At 32.5% G+C, this 25,570-nt stretch overlaps 2 protein-coding genes across 2 annotated transcripts; one reads left to right on the top strand and one right to left on the bottom strand.

Annotated features, from left to right (window-relative positions):
- The first annotated feature begins 805 nt into the window (after positions 1–805).
- LOC109800950 (transcription initiation factor TFIID subunit 14b) lies at positions 806–3,915 on the top strand. Its single transcript, XM_020361887.2, has 6 exons — positions 806–1,116; positions 1,259–1,347; positions 1,434–1,655; positions 2,651–2,838; positions 2,932–3,053; positions 3,603–3,915. Exons 1-6 carry the CDS (start codon positions 991–993, stop codon positions 3,696–3,698), a joined length of 843 nt encoding a protein of 280 aa, XP_020217476.1. The 5' UTR covers positions 806–990; the 3' UTR covers positions 3,699–3,915.
- Positions 3,916–5,287: 1,372 nt separating this feature from the next.
- Positions 5,288–6,719, bottom strand: LOC109801610 (WEB family protein (DUF827)). The gene is made up of 2 exons (XM_020362722.3): positions 6,428–6,719; positions 5,288–6,115 (listed from the first exon to the last, which is right to left on the bottom strand). Exons 1-2 carry the CDS (start codon positions 6,548–6,550, stop codon positions 5,624–5,626), a joined length of 615 nt encoding a protein of 204 aa, XP_020218311.1. The 5' UTR covers positions 6,551–6,719; the 3' UTR covers positions 5,288–5,623.
- Positions 6,720–25,570: the final 18,851 nt, after the last annotated feature.

Here is a 25,570-nt window from a genome sequence, read left to right as displayed (position 1 = left end):
GTATTTGAGTTGAATAATTACAGTAAATACGGAAATAATTTATATATTTGTTTGATTAATATTTTGATTTCTTTACTCAACTCAACTATTAGTACTTTCACATTCAACTTCTTTCTCAAACTGAGGGAGAGAAAAAAAAAATTAATTTAACTTCTTTTTTTTTCTCATCATATTACAAATATTTTTCAATCTAAAAATTAGATTCTACTTATGATGATGTATTTGTTATAAAAATAATATGAATATAAGATTTCTTATCACTATATCAATTTATCATGTTAGTTCAAATAATAACTTAATTTTTTTTTAATTTTAAGAGACCACTTAATATTAATTTTAATAGTTAAATATTATTTATATAATTTTATTAATTTAGAACTACTTAAGAGATAAAATAATACATAAAGGAAAATATTAATGGTTTAGTGAAATTGTGAATACAAATCTATTAAAAAAATATTACTTATTTTAATTTTTTTTAACCTTGTCGACTTTAAAACACAACCTAAAATATTTAGATTCTATCTCATAAAAAATGTTACAATTAATTAAATCTCTTTAATCCTATTAATTAAAACTTAAATTTGAATTTAATTTTTCTTTATGCGTTACATCTTTCTATATGAACTTGTGTGAATCTTAAAAAAAATTGATAATTGATTATAGTTTTGGATGGAGTCAATCTTCAAAAGATTGAATAAAAAATAAATTAAAATAAGAATAGGTTTTAGACACTAGACAGAGCAGACAGGCCAACAACGACAAAAAGTACATTATTAAGAACATTACAAGATTTTCTATCTTTTATTTTGTTATTAAAAACTGAACAACTGCCGAGGAATCAAACGAACGCAAAAGCATTATCAGGTTGTATGAATCGGGTACTATCAGTGCCCGCAATTTCTCTCTAAAACCCTAAACCCCATTCTCCCAATTTGTGTCTTTCTGCATTCGGGAAACAAAAAAAGGAAAAACACATTCAATTGGCAAATGTCTCACTCTCAGTCCCAGCCGTTACCCCTCAAGAGACAAGCTGAACACTCCGATGATGGCACCTCTGCCATTAAACCTTCTCGCCTTAAAATCGCAGTACCCTCTGAGGATGCTGACAAAAAGGTAAATCTTTTTTTGCCTTCGATCACCAATTTTTTCAACCCTAATTGTGCCTGCTTGTTCTTTTGCTTCTTTTTATCACTTTTCTACGTTTTTGGTTCTTGGGTACCAAGTTTTTCCCCTAAAGATTTCATTTTTGGTTCAGAATGCGAACAGGAGGCTCAAAGATGTTGAAATTTGTGTCCCAATAGTTTATGGGACCATTGCATTCTATCTTGGTCGGAAGGCCAGCGAGTAAGTTTTGTCTTTGTTGGTGCCCCTTTTTCTTTTATATGGATCACTGGATTTGGCTATAGTTTCTAATCCTTCGATGGTACTAGGTCTCAGTCACACAAGTGGACGGTGTATGTACGTGGAGCCACGAATGAAGATCTTGGGGTGGTGATTAAGCGGGTTGTGTTCCAGTTGCATCCCAGTTTTAATAACCCCACCAGAGTTGTTGAGTCACCACCGTTTGAGTTATCGGAATGCGGATGGGGTGAATTTGAAATAGCCATCACCCTCCATTTCCACACTGATGTCTGCGAAAAGCAGTTGGACTTGTGAGTTTCAATTGCTTCCTTTTGCATGAACCTAAACCAACCCAACCCAAACTGTTTGATTCGTGTTTTTAAAGTGTTCAGATAAAACATACATGAGACACCTATACACACACTCACGTGTCACTACTATGTTTATCATCTGGGCTTCACTGTTTCAGTAATCATTCTCATTATATCACTGCCTCATGTTGGCTTTATATTTGTCTTTAATGTATGAGTAATGTTAATAGGTCTATTTCGGTGGGATATGTTTCATCGCATCTTTGCAAAACAGTCGCAATTGAAATTTTAGTTTATGCACTTGTATGGAAAGTTTTAACCCCTAAAAATCTTACTTAATATTATTGTTGATTTATTTGTTTTAATTTTCTAACATGGACAAGTTAATTAAGAGAGTATTGTTTCATTTATCATTTTCGTTTATACATTTATAATTTAGGGGTGTATGAGTTTTTTATATTTAATTGGGTGTTAGTGTTTTGTTAAAATATTTTTTGAGTTTTCACATCCAAATCCAATGATCCAACCCAAATCAACCCATCATTGATCAGGTTGGTTTGGTTCAGGTTTGATAAAAAAAATTCACAAATCCACAAAGAGGGGTTTGATGAACTTCAACCCGAACTGATCACAATAACACCCCTATTTTTTGGGTCTAAAATAACCATTAATTTGGTCCTTGAACTTTTACTTTTTAAAAGTAATAAAATTATTTAATATTGAGTATTTGCCATGTTAATCTCTCTATTGATGTGTTTTAGTAAATTTAGGGACTAATTTAAATGTTTTTTTATAAAATATGAGGGACTATTTAGCATGATAGCTAATACTTCTAGGATTACTTAGGTAGTTTGTTTTACTTTAGGGACTATTTAGGAGAGAATAATATTTCAGGCATTAAATTGTTGGTTCTTTCTTTTGCTAATTACTTGGATTTGGGACTTTGGACATTGCATTTTTTGAATAACTTGTGTTAATGGATTTTGTGGTAATAGGTATCACCATTTGAAATTATATCCAGAAGATGAATCTGGTCCCCAGTCCACAAAGAAACCTGTGGTTGTTGAATCTTTTAATGAGATTGTTTTTCCTGAACCCTCGGAGGGTTTTCTTGCACGTGTGCAGAATCATCCTGTTGTTAATGTTCCTAGGCTTCCTGCTGGCTTGAATTTACCAAGTCCTGGTACTTTCCTTTCAATGTTATTCTTACTATTATTTTAATTTTTTTCCCCTTCAGGTTTATTCCTTAAAGATTTTCCTTGTTTTGTTTCTGCAGTACCAATTGATACTATGAATGACAAGGAGAGGGGCGATACCAAAGATCATCCTCTAAGCCAATGGTTCATGAACTTCTCTGAGGCTGATGAGCTCTTAAAACTTGCAGCAGCTCGCCAGCAGGTTATGGTTTCTTTATTCATTTATTCTATTGTGCCTCTTTATTTAACTTGGTACTTAGTAGAATTATCCCTAGAGATTTATTAATGGCTTTTATTCTGCTTTCGCTTTGTGCAGACGCCATGCCGCTTTCTTTTCTTCCTTATAGTAACATTATTTTATGCACCTGTGGGTATAATGACTATCTGAAAGTAATAATAATAAATTCACTGATCCATGCATGATATGCAACTAATCAAGATAATATTTTGACTAATGAGACACTTTTGTATCTTGTCTGCATTCTTGTTTTTGGTCTAGAAGGCGTTTATTGGATGGTGAGACCTAGTGGATTAGTCCGTGGTTTTCACCAAATGTTTTTGTTTGTTTGACTCTGTTTTGGATGCATATAGTAGTGATCACGAAGTTAACTGCTCCAGTAGCACATGTGGGCCTTACTTACTTTACTGTTTGAGAGCATTTTTTTAATCTTTTACTATGTGTTGCTATTGAATTGTTTAGTCTTTTTAGAGTTAGTGTGATTGTGTGCTGACTGTGTTTTCCATGTTCTAGGTTCAAGCTCATATTGTTAAGCTGCGAAGACAATTAAGTTTGGTGGAAGGACTACCTCAGCTGTCAAAACCGCCCTCTGGTTATGAGTGCACATGATTTTTATTTTAGAATTTTTGGGATTTCCCTGTAGGGTCATACTTGGAAGATTAATGATGAATAATTATGTATATAAGCGTATAGCCTTCCTTGTAGATTGTGTTGAATATTTTTATCTGTAGCAGCAGCCAAAGATTATAGTTTTAGAAGAATGGACATGATCCATGGCGTTTATGCTTAAAATCTTTAATGGTTATAGATATGTGTTTTAGTTCTACTCTGAAGAGTATAATATTTTATCTTTCAGATTTCTTTCTAAATCTCCTTTTACTTTAATCAATTAAAAGCCGAACATCGATGATTATTAACAAGTTTGTTTTTGATTGAATTTTTCGCTTAAATTGACTCAATATTGATTGCTTATTCCATCTAATTTATTTCGTATGAAGTTACGGATACAAAATATTCATGTAATAAATACCAGCTTTCTAGAAGGAGCATTAATTTAAACCATTGACAACAGCTAAGTTTCTTTGTACGACCGAAAGAGACATATATCAAATGTCAAGCTCACATTCAAAACATCACACATTTTGGTTTTTGGTTTAGTATTTGAATGTATGAGTAAACCACAATTAATAGTCTTTGGATTAACATAATGCACACGTGAATATTTTTATCTTTTTCTCTTTCTGGCTACCCTTATTGTCGACAACTATTGGAACGTCCCTGACTACCATGCATCCATGATGTTGTGCACTTTTGACTTTGTTCCTCCGTTTCTCTTCCTTCATGAAACGAATGTCAGAGACAACATTGTGTTGCGACAGATGTGCCTCTATCGAGGCAAATTCACACTTGTGGAAGAAGAGGGGAAGAAGAAGAAGAATAAGAGGGAGAGAGAGGTAAAAAAGAAAAGAGGGAAATGGTTTAGTCATTAGAAATCGCCTTCAAAATCAGTGCATGGTGGTCCATAGTCCTTTGATGTCAGTGTACAGTGATTATTACCGAGGAGAGGAGATGACAGTAATATAGTGTGGAAGGAATATTATAATAGTGTGAATGTTAGATTAATTTAAAGGATCAAAATTATGGTAGATGGTAGACCGTCTATAATAGTAGCCCACCTTAAAATTTGTTGAAAAGCTAGGACCAAAAGTAGAGGCAAATAAAAACAAACATTTCAATCTTCGTGTTTCATGGTTGTTGTTCGAAATTTTAGTCGTAGTTTGATAAATCGCTACATAATCGACCACATGACTACATTCTCTTATAAGCCTAACTCCAAGGCAAGTTTGAAAGCTTGGGAAACATCCCAAAACATATAATTACATTTTAATCTTAAATTTTTTAATCATATTATTAATGTGATATATTTATCGATTTTATTAATAATTAATTTCTATAAAAGAATTTCACTTATCACTTTTAATGATATTTTTTAATTATATTTTCTTTTTTCTATTTACAAAATTTGAATATGTGACTTTTTTAAGAGGATTGGATTTTGTACTTAGATGAATAACTTATTAGTTTTTTAATTTTTAAATTAACAAGGCACATGCTGATTAGTCTAGAAAAATAAAAATAAAAAGCTTAATGACTCTTGGTCAAAATGAAATAAACAGAACGAAAAAAAAACAAAACAAAAGATTACTGTACCGTGTTGACCTAGTGGTATGGTGGTATATGTTAATGAGTATGCAGTATACACTGCACAAAAGCACTTTATTCTCTCGTTCGATTCCATATGATTCTAAAAGCTTTTATGCTACTGAGCAAACTCCAACACAGCCCAGCTCAGTAAGCAAATACGAGTTACAAATTTACAAAATTGAGAGGGGCCAACTTTCCCTCATAAACAGAAAAATAACGACGGATTATTATTTATCTGAAAATAGAGGGCACTCAACTCCAAGACATGTTTAAGGAAAACTTGATGAAAATAGAGCAAGTTAGCCAACTAAGAAGGTGAGAAACACTTTTCAGGCTCTTGGTGAGTCAACTTCGTGGCTTCCTTTCTTTTTAGAGAAAAGCCATCCTATCAAAGGCATCAGTGGCTTCCTCTTAACCTTCTTGACAGAAGGAGGTCTCCCAAGCAATTCACCCTTATTAGGAATAACTTGAGCTAGTGCTTGAGGACTAGCAAATTTCACATATCTTCTTTTTTGAAACTCTGCTGCATCCTCACTATCACTTTGTGCTTTGATTTCCGCATCGGTTGCATTTGCAATGAACTTGAGATCTTCAATCTCTGGATCATCCCGTTGCTGCAGCAACCTTACCTCTCTTGCTCTTGTGTCTTCTAGCTCTCTCTTTGTTTGTTCCAGTTCCTTTTTCAGGGTCTTGATTCGCTGAGACAACATGCTAGCTTCTTCTCTAGCTCCCTCAAGACTTTGCTTTGTTTCTTCTAACTCAATTGCCAATGCTCCACCTCTGGCTTGTGCACCTACGCTTCCACTCGCTTCCACTCGCATCTTAAGCATGTCAAACACATAATCAGAAGAAAATTAATTCACTAACTATATACATCTGCTTCAATTTGAAGCAAATTAATGTATGCATGCATTATATTCTTAAGGCTAGGCACATAATTATGACAATATTTTAACCAAGGCAATGACATTAAATAACTCATGCACTAAAACGTTAAGAGTTTTTACACTGACATTTGATTACAAATCAACATGTATGGTAAATTTGTTATTTTATACTTATCATGATTTTTTATTAATTTACAGTATATAGACATTAAACTGATACCGGAATAGAAAGAGAAATGCGAGAACCTCTTTGAGCTTGTTGGCATAAATTTCCCCAACTAATACTTTTTCTCCAAACAACATAACTGCTTCTTTAACAGACTTGAATGGGGCTCGAGTGTCGATCTCTGCACGTTCCATGATCCCCATTTCACCACCTTCCTAGTTTGTTCTTGAGCCAACTTGACCTCAGCAAGTGTAGGAATTAAACTATGATGGAATGACAAAGTAACTAATAACGATGGTAAGAAATGTATGATTGAATGTGTGAAGGCAAAGCTCCATTTAATACAAGTAACAGATGAAGGGACTAGTCTTAAGGCCATTTAGTAATGGGTATTGGTGGTGTAATAATTGACTAACTAGAAAAGAAACTTTGTAGAATCACAAAACCTTTCTTTTCTTCGCGTCCACTTCACTGATATTTCGTTAATTGAAGTTGACAAGGGTGGTTGGAGTGTCTTGATAATTTAGTTAGTTCAATCTATATGATATCGAAATTCTGAGAGAACCCTTTGGAACCTTGATTAGGACTTGTCTCCTTTCAACTAGAGACACTATATTATATCGTTTATGGTTCCATTTCAGGCACTAGTGGAGCCCATGTAAATTTTCAGAAAGAGAATAAGACTTGGGTATGTTCATGTACTTAAGGAGGAAACTTTTTTCATACGAGTGCTTTGTCCAAATTGCTAATTGAATAAGGTATCCAACGCCTTCTAGTTAGACCTACTTCCAAATTTTGACGTAAAGATGTTATTATATATGTTAATACCTAAAAACAAATTTTAAAAAATGTTTAAATTCTATTTTTGGGGAAAAAATAATTATTTGACCGTTCTAAACCTTCACTAACAGACAGTCATTAAAAACTACTAAATCTTTCGGTCTAGTCTCTTAATTAATTCCTTAACCAGTCATTTTCTAATATTAGTTAACTAACTAACTAACTCAATTTTTTTTTTGTTTCGGTTTTGTTATACCCCTTCAATAATATTGAAAATATTTAATAACACTAAAGCCTAAAAGAGATTATTTAAATTCATTAATTAAAATATAACCATCTCTATATCGAAAAATTTTCATTTTTCTCGCAAACAACAAAGTTATTTTTCCCAAATCACATAGTACGATAATCAATTGAGAGAAATGATTGTTGCTGTGCTGGAAGAGCCAATTTTGTAGGGAAAAATTGATAATAGTTTTGTGTTGTATAAACACATGTTAGAACTTATATCCTTGTTCTTATAATATCTAAATTGTAATTGTTAGGTCGACTCCAGTAATTTATTAAAAAAATTGTTGTTAGTCATGCGTGTAGAACCTTTGAGTCTTTCAATCTTCTTGATTGTCCTGTGTTAGACCCTAAACATCAGGTTTTGTAATACCATTCGACATCTACTTGTTCTCCTTGATACATTTCACGCGGTAAAAAATTGTATGTTGCGTAATGAAAAAAGTTACTATTATAATTTTTTTTATTACATGTAATTTTTATGTGAATTTTGCATAAAAATTTAAATTTGGATTTTTTTGAAATTTTTTATCTTTCAACTAATTCCTTTGTAGATAATATTTTTTTTTGTAAATTTTAAAATTTGTAAAACTTTTTTTTATAAAATTTCCTGAAAAAAAAATATCTACATGAAAGTTTCTTGAAATATTTTTCACAATAAAATTTCTTGCAAAATAAAAATCAAATAAATTATTACAGAAAAGTCTACAAATTTATTATTTGTAAATACCTTTCTTACCAATTTCAAATATAAAAAAAACATAGGTAATTTCAATTGAATTTTGGTAAATTTCTTGTGCATTTTAAATTTACAAGAAAATTTGCAGATAAATTAAGTATTAATATATATATATATATACTATTTATTTATTTTAGAAAATTTTAATATCAATATTCTATTTTAATAATAATATTTTATTAATTATGAAATATTAATATAATTATATAAAGTACATCTTTATTATAGACTATATGAAGCTAGTAGATGCTGATTGCAAAGCTGCATGCATAAATTTTGTAGTTAGAAGGAAGAATTTTGAGTGAGAAAATGGGTTTTCTTGTAAGTTGGTGAGCTCTTGAGTGTGAATGTGTCTGGTAGACTAGCTCAAAGCGAGAGTGCACTTAATCAAAGCAAGCAAATGCAAACATTTAGGGGTCGTCTCTGACTTAGATTGCTTGGAGTTAATTCTTGGGTGCTTTGAACAAACAAAATTCATTCAAAGAGAGGGTTTATTCGCTTAAGCGAGTAGATTGGGACTCCTAGAGGTGCTCTTTGTTTGAATTGACTCTGAGCTAACTGTTGGTCGCTCCAAGCAAATTTTAGTCACTCAAAGCTAGTTTTTAGGCACTCTAAGCAAATTATAGTTGCTCTAAGCTAACTGTTTGGGCACTCCAATGAGCTTTGGGGTGCTTGAAGCAACTGTTTCCCATTTGAACTTATAATTTTCTCAACTCATCTTATTAAGTTGGTTGTGTTACATGATGTGTGATGAAGATTGAATTTAGTTCATTATATATTGATCTATGATGATGTATAATGATGATTTAAGTTGTATAATTCGAAAGTTGCTTATTATTGGAAGTTGATTAAGTTGAAAGTTGTATGTTGATTTAAGTTGTTAAGTTTGAAAGTTGTTTACAAACTTAAGTTGCTTATGTTGAAAGTTGTTTACTATTGAAGTTGTATGATGATGAGTTGTATAAACATGTAATACATGTTTACATTGAGATACATAAAAACTAGAAGAAAGTAAAGCTATTTTAGAAATTAAAATATCTCATTGTGTGAATATAAGTTGTGGTGCTATGAGAGCCCATAGTTGAAAATCCTTTAGTGAGTAAATTGGCTCTTGAATGGGTAGTTACTTTTAAATTGTTTCCTTTAGGTTTTATGTTAAAATAATATGGGGGTAAAGTCGAATCATACTAATTATAAAGCAATCAATGTAGAATCGTATGGGAACAAGGTCAAGCATTATGTGTATAAAGCAACCAATGTAGAATCATATGGAAGCTAGCTTGTGCCACGCATGTATAAAGTGACCAACTGAGTAAAGTGTGAAGTTGAGGGGTATAAAATCCTTTATTGATTGTTGGAAAGATGTATAGTATTTAGAGAATAATTAGTAGGTTAATTCCACATGAGACTTAGATATGCATGCTAAGGTCATCGTAGACTCATACCCAATTTGTTCTATCCTGACAATAGTACTAAACTTTCCTAGTTTAAGTATCCAAACTTAAGAAATCAATTTAAGTTGTTTGCTAGGTGCTTTGAAAGGCCTAACATTTTATCTACTTGATTTGGTTGCGATAGATCAAATGTAGTGATTCAATAAGGTCATGTCACTTAGATTGCTCACCTCTATTGTAGGAGATCTTCATAAGTTGATATGTGTGATAGGGCAGTAGTTTCTTGAAATTATTTATAATGTGATTAAAGTTGTTTATGTTGAGAATGTTGTTCATGTTGTAAGTTATTTTTTTGCGATTTATGTTGTAAGTCGAGGTTATGTTTCATGTTGGAAGCTAATCAATTGTTTAAAGTTGTTAAGTTATGCATGAAGTTGCTTGTATTAAGAAAGTTGTAAGTTGTTCAGTTGTTTACTAGTTGAATATAAGTTGTTTATTCATTTACCTTGTTGATTTCAGTAGTTTAGTTGTTAAACGATTTTGAGTCGTTCAGTTGATTTCCCTCAATTGTTAAGTTGTCAGATGATGTTGAAGTTGAGTTATGTTTTTAAGTTGAAAAGCTAATCCCTTGCTTAGTCAATTATTTGTTGTTTTCACTAGGAAGTTTTTAATTCTCTTATTACAACATCTAGTTGTGTACATGGGAGTGAGGGGTTGGTTTCTATGTGCTTCAATTTTATAAATGTTGTTGAGGAGAGTATGAATTGGTTGGTGCAATGTGTGTTATTATTTTTTACCTTTCACTTCAATGTTTGGAGGCATCACAATTTTTTATTCAATGGTTACATTTTTTGTGTCTCTATATGTGTGTGATGTCAATATTAAATATATAATAATTTCTCTTATTTTGCTTGAAGGATGTGGTTTTGTTAAATACTCTCACAGGGATATGGCTTTGGCATGGACTTAATGGAACCTATACAATGAGAGTAACAAAAAAATTCTGCATTTTTTTCCTTTTAATAATTCTCCTTAAGAAAACATTTGGGTTAATCTTGTTGATCCTACACAATGAGAATAAGAATCTGTAATTTTTGTTGATCCTAATTTTTTACTCCAACCAATCCTTTTTTCTTTCTTGTCACTTATATACTTTTGTTCCATTACTAAGTTTGAACAAGTTTTTTGATTTATTAAACAAGTTAAATTGTATATCCACTTTACTTAAGCAACACAATTGAGTAGAATAGTGCATTATACAATTTCTGTTTGATATATATATATATATATATATTTATTTATTACAAGTAATCAGAAAGAATCTAAAAAGTAAATGAAGTTTTTTTTTTTTTAAAATGCAATTTACATTGGTTGTCGGTAGAAGTGATGTAGATTTGTTCACAAATCTACATCGATTGTTAGTAAAACCAATGTAGATTTGTGCAAAAATCTACATCAATTTTGATGACAACTGATGTAGATTTGTACACAAGTACAAATCTACATCGGTTGTCAGCAAAATCGATGTAAATTTTGCAAAAATCTACATCGATTTCAAAATCAATGTAGAAGTGTATGTATTTCTAAGTCACCCTATTCTACATCGATTTTAGAACCAATATAGATTACCTCGCAGAACCGATGTAGATAATATATCCTGTAGTAGTGTTTTTCATATTGTTGGACTACAATGACCATACTTAGTATGAGAGTAGGCCAGAGTAGGATTAGATTGGAAGGTACACTTTATGGATGGTCATGCTGGAGATGACCTTGTTTTTGTTGTGTTGTTCAGATACATTAGTTGTGTATAGAGACGTTTGATAGACGCTAGGGTTTTATCTTTTCAATATGCTTTACTAGATGTATACATGTACATATGTATAAGGTTTTATTGTAACCTTAAAAGGGGCTTATGTTTTCAAGTCAAAATTGATAGGGGCTATTTTATATTTTTGTACCCTATACATATATATGTTGCATGAATGTCCAATTAATGTTGATACATGATAACTCTAATTTAGTAGATTCTCGGTGTTTTTCATTGCGTAGTCACTAGTAGAAAAATGGTAATTTAAATTACTGTATTCTCGTCGGACAAAGAAAAATCCGACGTTAAAAAAATGCAGTGGCATTTTTGTAATTATAATCAAGTTTTTTACGTCGGACCTCATAGGAGCCGACGTAGAAAAGAAAATCTACATCGGATATAGCTTGTGTCTGACGTAGGTTTTCCAATTTACGTCGGCCCTTACGAGGTCCGACGTAAAATATCTACAAATTTTAAATTTCTTCGCGCGTGCGTCAATATTTAAACAAGAGAACTTTGGTGTATGTGCAATTCGAGTCTTCTGAGTTAAGATTTTGTTTGAGTGTATTGCATCTGAGTGTACGTTTGCGCGTTTGGGTAATTCTTGAGTTTTTGACCGATTGCATTGGGCTCGCGTTTGAGGTTAGTTTAGAAAATCCTTCTTAATATATTAGCTAATATGTTGAAAATAAATGTATGTATTGATCTATTAATATATTAGTTAATATTATCCTCTTTTTCGCGTTTGGGTGGATCATCGTTTGTTAATATATATTAGTTAATACTAAATAGAAAATTCTTCGTGTTTGGGTGGATCTTCAAGCAGAACGGGCCGTTCTCAAAGCAGAACAGCCCGTTTCACTTGCACGCGTTATGTTTTTTTTTTTTTTTTGTTTTAGTTTGGAAAATTCTTTCTTAATATATTAGCTAATATGTTAAAAATAAATGTATGTATTAATCTATTAATATATTAGTTAATATTATCATCTTCTTCGCGTTTGGGTGGATCTCCAAGCAGATCGGGTCGTTCTCCAAGCAGAATGAATGACCCGTCCTGTTTGCACGCGTTATATTTTTTTTTTGTTTGCAAGTTTTTTACGTCGGCTCTTGTGAATGTCCGACATAAATTTACGTAGCCGACGTAAATTTACGTCTCCCGCATTTATGTCAGATCTTTTTCTGACGTAAAAAACTTAAAATAATCGACGTAAATTACCCTTTTTGTACTAGTGAGTGTTATAATGTACTAAGTATAATGACTTATCATGTCATTGCATATAGTAACAAAAAGAGTAATTGCCTAAAGGTGAATTTGTATTGGGATTGTTGTGGTTATTAGAGCATAAAACATGCCAATTTTTTTACTATAAGTTGAGTCTTATAAATAAAAATAGAGTTTGATATTTTTACCTTCATCCTTATTTCCATTTGAAAGAAAGGGACAAGACGCCCCAAACACAAAATGAATTAAAATTCACGTAGGAAATCATTCATACAAGCATCACCCACAATGACAAATGAAATAAAAGAAGGCATAACAAAATAAATACATAAAGACACTTGAGAATTCATCCCCTCGCTCCCTTGCCAGTAGGTTGACCACCTAGTTCGCCTCTCAAAAAGTATGTTTCCATTTGCAAAATGAAAAGCTCTTAACAACATTAAGGATATTTACCAGCAATGTCTAGCAATTGCAAGCATGTTTGCAGCAACACCGATGCACAACCATGTGTATTGTGACCAAATAGTCAAATTCTACAATAACTCTGCAACATCGTAAGTCTGGTTAGGATTCTACATAACTTTTGCTTCCAACACCCCACACATACATAGGTAGGAAGAAAAAGCTTGAATAAATGCCCCTTGGTGGTTTCTAGCCACCTCGCCATAGCTTGCTTTAGATTCCCCACTAAAATAATTAAGCTCCATCTACATTGAATTTGATCACCCTATTATCTGGAGGTTGTGTCCATCGGATGGCAGCAATATTATCTGCACCTCTTGACGAGGGCGACAAAGCATGTCTCCATACATAATGGACTGTTCGTAGAAAAGTCATTCCCTTGTTGAACTCCTAAATATAACATATGCATCAGGCGCTTGATCATGAAAGACATATCGATTCCTAGCACGCCAGATTCCATGCAATAAGGTATAGAAAAGAAGTGTCCAATCATCTTGAGAATTCCAAAATAGACCCTTAATATTTTTTGCTATCCATTTTGGAATGGTACCAATATTAAACTTCGAAGTAGTTGTCCACACCACCAAAGACAATATATTTTTCGGGCAACCTTGCAATCTCAAAACATATGAACCCGCGTAGCTCCTCAGCCAACAAGTATAAAAGGGCATGTATTATCCGTAAGCACTCTCAATGCTACTCTTCTAGAATTTGTCATAAATAGCTTATGCCTTAACATCCACATGAAGCATTAAACACGTTCCTGAACCCTAACCTGTCAGATATAAGAAAAAGGGGGTACAACTCGATCAAAACGTCAACATCCTAGCATCGGGCTTGCATGAGAACTTCCCATTTGACATTTTGGCCATGCTATAGTATCCACTCCATGACAAGTGCTTAGGGGATTTATAGCTTGAATCACAAAAAAAAAAATATAAATTAGCGGATAATTTTCGACATATACAAATTTATCAAAAAATTTATATTTTCAAGGGAAATTTTTTTTTTAGGAAAAATTATATTATCGACGGATAATTTTTTATGGATATAAATCTGTCGAAAAATTATATTTCTGATGGATAATTTTTTATAGATACAAATCTGTTGAAAAATTTATATTTCCCACGGATATATCCGTCAGTAACTTTTTATAGATATATCCGTCAGTAATTTCTAAAGAATTTATCCATTGGTAATTTCTGATAAATTTATCCGTCAGTAATTTCTAACGAATTTATTTGTCGGTAATTTTCGACAGATATATAAATCTGTCAGAAAATTTATATTTCCAATGAAAAAAAATTCATAGGAAAAATTATATTACTGATAGAATATTTTCGATATATAGGGAGAGAGACAGAATCAAATGACTCACAAAATAACTCTTGGTAAAGTTACTCCGTTCAATAACTCATGGTGTATGTAGAATTTCATCGATCCAATTATTAAATTAAAAGTTATATTTTACTAATAATTAATATAGAAAATTAATTAGCTTTGAAATAAATTATTTACTAACAATATAATTGAAAAATTAATTATTTTAAATTATTTAACTAGAATTTTATTGACAATTTATTATATGATCTTGATATTTTGTATAACTAATATCTGGTTTTAAATTTGATATGAAAATATTATGATATAATTAGATAAGATTTTAAATTAATTTTTTTATTAATAGTTGATAATTAGAAAATAAAATAAGGATAAATATGTTTTTTGAATTTTATATCTTAGATTTAAGATAAATAAATATATTAAGTTAATTAATAGTTTATTTAAAATGTTAAAATTTAAATTATAAGTATGTAATAAATAAATATTTATAAATTATAAAAATAATATTCTAAAATATATAAATTATTATTTAAACTTTTAAATTTATAATAAATAATTGGCAAAAATATATTTTTCATCCCTTATGTTATTTATTAGTGTCAATTTAGTCTCACTTTAATTAATTGAATCAATTTAATCTTGCATCTTTAAAATGTATCTCAATGTTTGACCTTCAATTTTCTCCATTTAAATACTTAACGAATGTTACACGTGTCATGTTATCATGCCACGTGGCATGACACATGACATGACACATGACATGATGACATGACACGTGGCATGATGACATGACATGTGGCATGATAACATGACACGTGACATGATAACATGACATGTGTCATGTCATCATGTCACGTGTCAGATCTGTTAAGTATTTAAATAGATGAAACAGAAAGTTAAATATTGAGTTACATTTAAAAGATGTGAGACTAAATTAATTCAATTAATTAAAGTGAGACAAAATTGACACTAATAAATAATATAAGAGAAGAAAAATGTATTTTTGCCTAAATAATTTAAATTATATCATAATATTAATTTTAAATAGAAATAACTAGATTGTTAATTATAAAAGTAAGTATATATAAATAATGATTAATTAAATATAATATAATAATTATTATTGGTAATATAATTATTATATTTTTATAATAGTTCGGATACACTGGAATGAGAGGGATCTAGAGATAGTACAAGTATGAGCTTATATAGTTGAGGATAACTTAAATAAATTAATTTGTGCTACTTATATTGATAACATGTATCTATTTTTCGGTAGCTTATCTCATCAGAACTTCACAGTTAAGCGTGCTTAACTTGGGATAATACAAAGATGAGTGACCTTTTGGGAAGTTTTTCAGAAATTATGCAAGTAAAGATAAAACACGCTGAAAAGTGACGTGTCATGAAATAGAACTCTTAAGGTCAAATTTGAGGGGTGTTACATTAATATATTTATTAAAATTAAACAAAAAAACTTCGTCGGAATTACATAAAGGTTTTCAAACAATTTCCAATGGATATATCCGTCAAAAATTTTTGATAGATTTTTTTTTTAACATTCTTTTTTCGACGAATTTGCATCCGTCGAAAATTCTTTATTTGTGACAGATATTTCTTTTTACCAACCAATTATGTCCGTCGAAAATTTGAGTTTTTCTTGTAGTGAATGTAATCAATACAAGACATGGGTAGAATTTGAGATGGTCGTGGAACCTCCCAAGAACCTTCCAAAGTAACGAATACGCACACATGCCTCTTGTACTCCACAGATTAAGGGGAACTAGGGAGTGAGCATCTAATTCATCAAGCATAGGAAGCCACCTATCCTACCAGAAACGAGTCCCATTGTCATCACCTACGCACCAAATAAGATTCTTGGGTTTGCTCCTAGTGGCCGTGGGTAATATCCTGTCAAATATTTTACCTTTTGTGTTGCATATTAACCTTTGGAATGCATCCCATGCAACATTTGTACTTTGCTTTCGCCATTTGAACCCAAAGAGTCTCTGGTTCAAAGCATAGATGCCAATTTTCCTTCATCATACTAATGGCATTCATGGTTCTCTTGCTGAGTGAAAACCCAGACCACTAGCCTTTTTTGGCAAGCACATGGTTTGCCAATCCATGAGATGTACATGTCACTCTGCTTCTATATCACCCCTAAAGCTACAAAATTTTTTTTTATCTAATTCATCACAAATAGCGTGGGACAGATATGACAATTGCATGACATACTAGGGAAGAGCTTGAATCACCAATTTCGCCAAAGCAACGTGCCCCACAAATGATAATTTCTTACATTTCTAGTTACTTAACCGTTGATTAACCTTATCAAGAATGAACAGAAATGTAGCTTTGGATGGACAATCAAGGAAGAGAGGGACAGGTGTGTCAATTGCATGACATACTAGGGAAGAGCTTGAATCACTGATTTCACCAAAGTAATGTGCCCGCAAATGAGAATTACTTACATTTCCAATTACTTAATCATTGATTAACCTTATTAAGAATGAACTAAAATGTACCTTTAGACGGACAATCATGGAAGAGAGGGACGCAAAAATACTTGTCAAGATTGTTGGTCATCAAGAAACCAATCTCATTGGTCATTTTCTCACACACTTGCCATCCAACATTGGTTGAGAAAAAATACCTGAGATTTTTCCTCGCTGGTTCTTTGACCATAACTGGCACGAAAGAGATGAAGAATTTCCCGGATGATGGCGGCGTTCTGTACCGTAGCCTTTATAAAAAGCAAAAGGTCATTCACAAAAGCTAAATAGGATATCCCTTGGCTCCTTTTAAACAACTTGATCAGTATTGGTGTATGTCAATATATGTAAATATTTTTTCATCATTAGTTTGTTAGGTTGTTAGAATATTTGCTGAGCTGTACAGCTGTATCTTCCTTATATAAGGAATGTTTGCATATCATTTGATACATTGAATAATACAGAATCATTTTTCTGTTTTCTTTTTCTCCAATATGGTATCAGAGCAAACGATTCTATCTCCCTTTAATTTTTTTTTTCCACATTTTCTCTTTCTCCTCTTACCGGCTTTCATGGCGCTTTCCACTGTTTCTCATTCTCAATCCTTTCTCAACTCTGTCACTGAACGTCTTGATGATTCCAATTATCTTCATTGGAAACAACAGGTTGAACTGGTCATCAAGTCTCACAAACTTCAACGGTTTGTGGTCAATCCGCAGATTCCTCCGCGATACCTCACCGAAGATGATCGTGCATGTGATCGCATAAATCCTGAGTTTGAGGGGTGGGAGGTTCAAGATCAAATGCTTCTGACATGGCTTCAACCAACATTGTCGAAATCCGTTCTGTCTCGTGTTCTTGGCGCAACTCACTCCTACGAGGTGTGGGAGACGATTCATGAGTATTTTCAAATGCAAACTAAGGTTCGTGCGCGTCAACTTCGCACTGACCTTCGTTCGGTTCAATTAGAAGGTAAAACCATGCGTGAGTACCTTTTGCAAATCAAGAGCATCGCTGATGAACTCGTTGGTGTTGGCTCTCCAGTAAAGCATGAGGAATATGTTGATGCCATTCTCGTTAATCTTCCGCAAGAATATGCACCAGTTGTTGCTGTTATTGAAGGTAATTTCACAACACCTCCGGTTAATGAAATTGAAGCTCAACTTCTTTCCTTTGAGTCTCGCAGCAATCGTTTTTGACAGCAGTCTATTCCGGTGGTTAATTATGCTTCGCATGAGGGTTCTGGTTCTCGAGGTCGCTCATTTGGAGGTCGTGGTGCTTATGGAGCCTCTGCTATTAATCGTGGTGGTCCTCGTGGGGGTACTTCTGGTCGTGGTCGTGGTGGCCGTTTTGCCAATTTCCAATGCCAAATCTGTTTAAAATTTGGTCATACTGCTAATGTTTGTCATTTTCGTGCTAATGCATCCTATCAACCTCCAGATTCTATGGTGTTATATGATCCTACTACACAGCAACCTGTTAACTTCAAAAGTTCCAACACTTGGACCAATCCTAATCTCAAATCTAGTACTCCCACTGATGCTCCTTCTCAAGGAGTTTCTGTTGAAGCTCACACAACTTGGATTCCAGACTCAGGGGTCTCCAATCATGTTACTGATACAGCTCAAAACATCACTCAATTTTCTCACTTTGATGGTCCGGATCAGATTTACATTGGTAATGGTCAAGGTTTGCAAATTAAGGGTTCTGGTTCTTCATATTTCATCTCTCCCTTTAATTCTCAAGTTTCTTTTAAACTTAATCATTTACTTCATGTTCCTGCCATTGCTAAAAATTTGTTGAGTGTGAGTCAATTTGCTAAAGACAATTCAGTCTACTTTGAGTTTCATCCTCACTTGTGTCTTGTCAAATCTCAGGCGACTCATGAAATTTTACTTCAAGGTGCTGTTGGTTCCAATGGTCTCTATTCCTTTCCCAATCTCAGGCTGCACAATCCTTCTGTTTCTACTGCTTACTCATGCAAGAATAAAGCTCATGTACAACCTGTCCCTGTACATTCCTTAGCTACTGCCAATTCTGTTGATGTTTCAGCTCCAACTGTTTTAACTTCTAGTTCTAGCAATCTTTGGCACACTAGGCTTGGTCATCCTAATTTACATGTATTGAAACTTGTTCTCAATCAATGTAAACTTGGTTCAGTAAATAAAAATACCCTTGACTTCTGTAATTCATGTGTTATTGGCAAATCTCATCGTTTACCTTCTCTTATTTCTGATTCTGTTTACACTACTCCATTGGAATTGATTTACACAGATTTATGGGGTCCTTCTCATGTGATTAGCTTTTCTGGTTATAGTTATTACATTGCTTTTGTTGATGCTTTTTCCAAATATACTTGGATTTATCCCTTAAAAGTCAAATCTGAGGCTCTCCCAGTGTTTAAACATTTCAAATCCATGGTTGAACTTCAACTTAATTATAAAATAAAAAGTGTGCAGTCTGATTGGGGAGGTGAATTTAGACCTTTCACATCTTTTTTAGCTTCGCATGGCATTACTCATAGACTTATATGCCCTCACACTCATCATCAAAATGGAACTGTTGAGAGAAAGCATCGCCATATTCTTGATAGTGGCCTTACTTTACTGCATCATGCTTCTTTACCATTAAAATTTTGGGACTTTGCCTTTATGACTGTTGTTTACCTATTTAATAGGTTACCTAGTGTTGCACTCAATTTTGGTGTTCCTTATACAGTTTTGTTCAAAACCCCACCTGATTATGATTTTTTAAAGGCATTTGGTTGTGCCTGTTTTCCTCTCTTAAAACCTTATAATACTCATAAACTTGACTATCGATCCCAAGAATGTCTGTTTCTCGGTTATTCTCATGCTCATAAGGGTTATAAGTGTCTTTCTGCTACTGGCAGAATTTATATCTCCAAAGATGTTATTTTTAATGAACAAAGATTCCCTTATGCTCATTTGTTTCCTCAGTGTCCTGTTTCCTCCTCCACTTTACCTCAATATTTTACTCTCCAACCTAACTTGTCACCTTCTACTTCTTTAATTTCTTCCTCTCCTACATCTATCCCTTCCTCTACATCTCATTCATCTTATCCTACCTTTACAGAGTCTGCCTCCCCCTCTTCCTCTTGTGCTATTGTCCCTTGTGCAAACCCTGATTCTACCACTCAAGGTTCTGATCCTTCTATTTTTCCTGCTGCATCATTTTCTGGTTCTATTCCCAACAGTTCAAAACCGAATATTCCAAGAACCATCAATAATCACCCTATGCAAACTCGCTCAAAGTCTGGAATACACAAACCTAAACTCCATTCTTCTATATTTCTGGTGCATTGTGAGCCTAAAACAGCCAAACTTGCTCTTGCTGATCCTCTATGGTTTGCTGCTATGCAACAAGAATACACTGCTTTGATGAAGAACCAGACCTGGGATTTAGTCACTCTCCCACCTAATAGGCAGGTAGTGGGCTGTAAATGGGTTTTTCGCATTAAAGAGAATGCTGATGGGTCTATAAATAAGTACAAAGCCCGATTGGTTGCCAAAGGTTTTCACCAAGTTCCTAGATTTGATTTTCATGAAACATTTTCTCCTGTTATTAAGCCTACCACTCTTAGAATCATTCTCACTTTGGCTCTCACAAATGGTTGGGACTTACTTCATCTTGATGTGAACAATGCTTTCTTAAATGGCTTATTGGAGGAAACTGTTTTTATGGTCCAGCCACCAGGTTTTGAAAGTGCAGATAAAAGTTTGGTTTGCAGGTTAAATAAGGCCCTCTATGGCCTTAAACAGGCTCCACGGCAGTGGTTTGACAGACTCAAAACTACTCTTCTGCAATTTGGTTTTTCTGCCTGCAAATCTGATCCATCCTTGTTCACTTACACTCTTCAACAACAAACTGTTTACCTATTGGTGTATGTAGATGATATCATTCTCACTGGAAGCTCTCAATCTCTTATTCAGCAGCTTACAACTCAGTTAAATGCAAGATTTGCTCTCAAACAGCTTGGTTTGTTAGACTATTTTCTTGGTATTGAGGTCAAATATTTTACTGATAAATCTATTTTGATGACACAAAGCAAATACATTAGGGACTTGTTGCACAAAACAAAAATGGCTGAGGCTCAACCCATTTCCTCTCCTATGGTTTCTTCCTACAAACTCTCCAAAAATGGCAATGATCTTTTTCATGATCCCACCTTATTTCGTTCTGTTGTTGGGGCATTACAATATGCCACTTTGACTCGTCTAGACATTAGCTACTCTGTTAACAAGGTCTGTCAGTTTATGGCTCAACCTTTGGACACTCATTGGATTGCTGTAAAACGAATTTTGCGTTACCTAAAGGGTACTATTTCTCATGGGCTTCATTTCAGACCTGCTGTTCCTGGGAAATCATTCAATTTAACTGCAATGTGTGATGCTAATTGGGCTTCTGATATTGATGATAGACGCTCTACATCTGGTTCTGCCATTTTTCTTGGTCCTAATTTGATCTCTTGGTGGTCTCGTAAGCAACAAGTTACTGCTAGGTCAAGCACAGAAGCTGAATACAGAGCTATTGCTCAGACTACTGTTAAGTTAACTTGGATTCAAGCTTTGTTAAAGGAACTGCATGTTCCTTTCTTTTCTCCTACCTTGTTTTGTGATAATAAGAGTGCTGTTGCTATTGCTCATAATCCTGTTTTTCATAGTCGTACTAAGCACATGGAAATTGATGTATTTTTTGTTCGTGAGAAAGTGTTGGCTAAGCAATTACAGATTCAACATATTCCTGCCTTAGATCAGTGGGCTGATATTCTGACCAAACCTCTATCTTCTTCCCGATTTACAGTTCTTAAAAGCAAACTTCATGTTCAGGATTTTTCCTCTCACAAATCCTCCACATGAGTTTGCAGGGGGGTATTGGTGTATGTCAATATATGTAAATATTTTTTCATCATTAGTTTGTTAGGTTGTTAGAATATTTGCTGAGTTGTACAGCTGTATCTTCCTTATATAAGGAATACATTGAATAATACAGAATCATTTTTCTGTTTTCTTTTTCTCCAATAATCAGATACCAAAGCTTTTGATTTACTATCATATTCACCAAGTGGAATAGTTGCTCTATGCAAAAAACCAACAATAGTGGCAAGATTGGGACACCCTGGTGTACATTTAGCTCGTTGTGGTTGGAAGTCCACTAAGACTTTTCCATTACAGACCGACCACTCGCATTCTTGTTGAATATATGCACTCCCAAATCAAAAAGACCGTGGTTGTTGGAAGACTAATCTCCTCTAAATTCTCTTTCACAAAAGCCCAGTTGAGCCTATCATATTTTCCATGTCAATTATAAAGGTCATCCATCCCACCTTGCCTTTCTTTATTCTCATGGAATGAATCACCTCTTGTTCTGATGTCACATCATCCTTCCTTTGCTACTTTCGAACAAAACTACATTGGCAAGGCCCCATTAATCTTGTCATAAGTGGCTTAAGCCTCGTTATCAGATTTTTAGTCACAATTTTTAAGATTCAATTCATATTATACACATTAATTAATTTAAAACTAAAATAGTTTCAATTAAAATATATTATCTTAATTTGATAAAATCATTAATTAGGAACTATTTAAAATACATTTAATCTAATTGGTTAAGAGAACAATATTAATTAATAGAGAAAAGTAATATAAAACATGTACATTACATTAAAAAAATATTAATTGGAGATAAAGATAACATAAATAAACTTTTAAAAAATTATAAAATAAAATAAATTTATTATTTTCAATTATATCAACTATTTCTTTTAATATGTGAATTAAAATATTTTAATATATATGTGTATAGAGCCGTCAAAGTAAGTTTCAGCCTGCGGACTAACTTGACCCACCTTGAAAACGGGCTAATCCGGGCAAAAAAAATGAAAAAGTTTATAACGAGTCAAAAAATATGACCGAACCCACTTTCGACCCGGCTCACCCAGGATGAACCCGTGGTATGTTAGGCTACCCACCCAACTCACTTACACTCTCATCAACCTAACTCGCTAATAACTCACTTAATCATTTATTATTATGTGTCTATTATTTTAACAAGATACCATTATTATTTTTAGATAAAAATAAAGTCAATGTTAAATAACATGAAATTGCTATAAATTTATCTACTTAAGCCTCCAATGAAATTTAATATTGATAAATAATTACTCTCATGAAAGGTTTTTATTTTTATTTTTTGATTATTTAAAGTTATACACTTTTTAATTTAAGTTTAATGTTGTATGTATGATACTTAATTTGACAATCTTTTACTTTAAATTATAAATTATTTTAGATTAAAATTAATTTTAAATTATAATTTTTTTAAAAAAATTAGGTAGTTTAATGGACCGACCCGTTTAGCCCACCAATCCATGGTGGGCCAGACCAACTTAAGAAATTTTGGACTTTAAGATTGGTGGGCCGGGACATCAAATTTATCCTATTCCACCCTCAAAAAACCTATATTAATTATTTTCATTGTTAATAATGTGCAATAATTAAAATTTATCGGCTAATGAATCAACTTTCCATATGAAATGAGGTATTACTGTAATAAGGGAAGTTGAATCATGAGTTGGTAAATTCCAATCATTGCACAATATTAATGGAAAAAATAACTAATGTGAGTTTCTTGAGGGTGGAAAAGGAAAATTTTGATTTTCATATCAATCATGATTTCACTGAGTTTAGGAAAAGAAAAAAAAAAAAGACAATCTTTAACACATGTAACGAAAAAAAATCCCCTTATTAACATCTTTAAGTGTGTGTTTGCATCAGCTTTGAAACGTGAAAATTCACGTTTACGGGAAGCAATAAATTGAAACTTTCATGTAAATTTGCTTGTGAACATGGAAAGAAAAAGAAAAATTACGTTACAAATCAAACTAAACACGCACTAATATTATTTCACTTTTTTGAAGATCTTATATCATCCAAAAGTCAACATTATTGAACATGGTCATGCATGCCTTTGAAAAGAGAGATTCAAACACGAAGCACTTGGTTAAGTGCTGCATGGGTGAGGAAGCAATTTAACGTATTATCTTAAGTGGTACATGAGTGAACCATGCGTTATCACCGATAGATTTATTATATTTATATTGAACGATTAAGATAAATTATATTACAGATTTTGAGAATTTTAATATAGTTGAAAAAATGAATGACTTATTTGACTTTTTTTTCCAATTAAGATTTTTGGTGTTTCTTATTCTATTCGTTTCTGGTGTTTCAATTTGGTTGTCACGGATATTGTGATGAAAGTGGTCACCTTCATAAAATTGGGCAAACACATTAGAAAAAGTGAAGATTGAAGCTTTTGACACTCACAAGACAAAATCTTTGGACTTTGACACTGTCACTTGACAAGGTTGGTTTTACAAATTTAGGTTTGAACTTGGGGGATATGATCTCATAAAACATCTGATGTAACAATCACATTTTGTTTCACTTGTGCAATCCTTTTATGCTTTACTCAATTGAAAGGAAAAATCATCTTCTAGAAGGAAATCCTGTTTGTCATGTTTCTCATCTTTTTCTTTTGCCCAAAAAAGGTTTTGCTTGAGTGTAAAACTAAACAACAAATGGCCTTAGATTTCTAATCCTCTAACAAAATCTTAGTCCCAATATCCTCTTACCATGACATCCCAATATTTATAAATAAATAACTAAAATAAATAACATACTCAAAAAGCATTTTAGGTTTTAAGAAAAGAAAATGAGAAACTTGAAAAAACATTTTAGGTTTTATATTATGACACAAAATTATTTTATTTGTTGATAATGTATTTTAAAACATTAAAATTTAAAAAATAAATATGAAATTGAATTAGATAAGAAGTTAGAAAATCCTTAAAATCCTTTCCATGAAAGAATAACCCTTAAAAACAATTTCGTGCAAAATAATTGTTTGTGTTAAATATAGGAAATGGTTTTTAGTGACCAACTAAAAAAAATTAAAGCTTGAACATAAAATTTTATAAAAGTTCATTGAAGTTACAATAACTTTTTATGCAACCTATTTTTTTCTTCCTAGGCAAATATGTGATGGTATTGACAAAAAAGTGTAAAGGTTCTCTATAGAGCCATGAAGGGGGCGCAAAAAGATCCATGCTATTGCCTAACCTATAACTTGTAAACCAAAGGAGGAAGGAAACCTTGGGTTACATGATACTAAACCACATGGAAGTTCCAATTTATAATCTCATACATCTTATCTAACCTATATCATAAGGTTGATAATATGATTAATTGTTTATTAATTAGACTACAACATATTGTTGATTTTTTTTTAATTTTTTTGCCTTTTTAATAACAATCTTTGTAGAGGTAAATAAGTAGTGTGATAACCAAAACCTCTTGACCGATAGTAAAATTTGTTCTGAGATAAGAAGTCAAATTAGTGTCTCAAGATTTGATATGGTAAAATAATCAAAAATTACATCCACAAATACAAATTAGTATTGATTATCGGCTCTTGAACATTGTAATGATCGTGAACAAGAAATTAAAAAAAAAAATTGACGTGGTTCTTAAATTTCCGGAGTATCAGCGTGATCCAGGGAGACTATTTTAACAATTAAAAGGGTAATATAGGAATAAACTTAAGATTTCTTTTTGGTGCAGGGGAATAAATTTAAGTTTTTTATCGATCATTTAATTCACAAAAAAAA

This window comes from Cajanus cajan, chromosome 11 (assembly GCF_000230855.2).
Source record: "Cajanus cajan strain Asha chromosome 11, NIPB_CcT2T_4, whole genome shotgun sequence".
In the NCBI taxonomy this organism is placed as follows: Eukaryota; Viridiplantae; Streptophyta; class Magnoliopsida; order Fabales; family Fabaceae; genus Cajanus; species Cajanus cajan.
The sequence above is the reverse complement of the archived record's forward strand: the minus strand, read 5'-3'. Positions and strand labels throughout refer to the sequence as shown.

Bases quoted from the DNA above. Each gene is read 5' to 3' on its own strand.
- LOC109800950 (XM_020361887.2), top strand. From the start codon at position 991: ATGTCTCACTCTCAGTCCCAGCCGTTACCCCTCAAGAGACAAGCTGAA. The intron at 1,348-1,433 runs GTAAGTTTTGTC...CGATGGTACTAG, and splicing joins CTTGGTCGGAAGGCCAGCGA to GTCTCAGTCACACAAGTGGA. The intron at 2,839-2,931 runs GTACTTTCCTTT...TTGTTTCTGCAG, and splicing joins CTTGAATTTACCAAGTCCTG to TACCAATTGATACTATGAAT.
- LOC109801610 (XM_020362722.3), bottom strand. From the start codon at position 6,550: ATGGGGATCATGGAACGTGCAGAGATCGACACTCGAGCCCCATTCAAG. The intron at 6,116-6,427 runs GTTCTCGCATTT...GACATGCTTAAG, and splicing joins ATGCCAACAAGCTCAAAGAG to ATGCGAGTGGAAGCGAGTGG.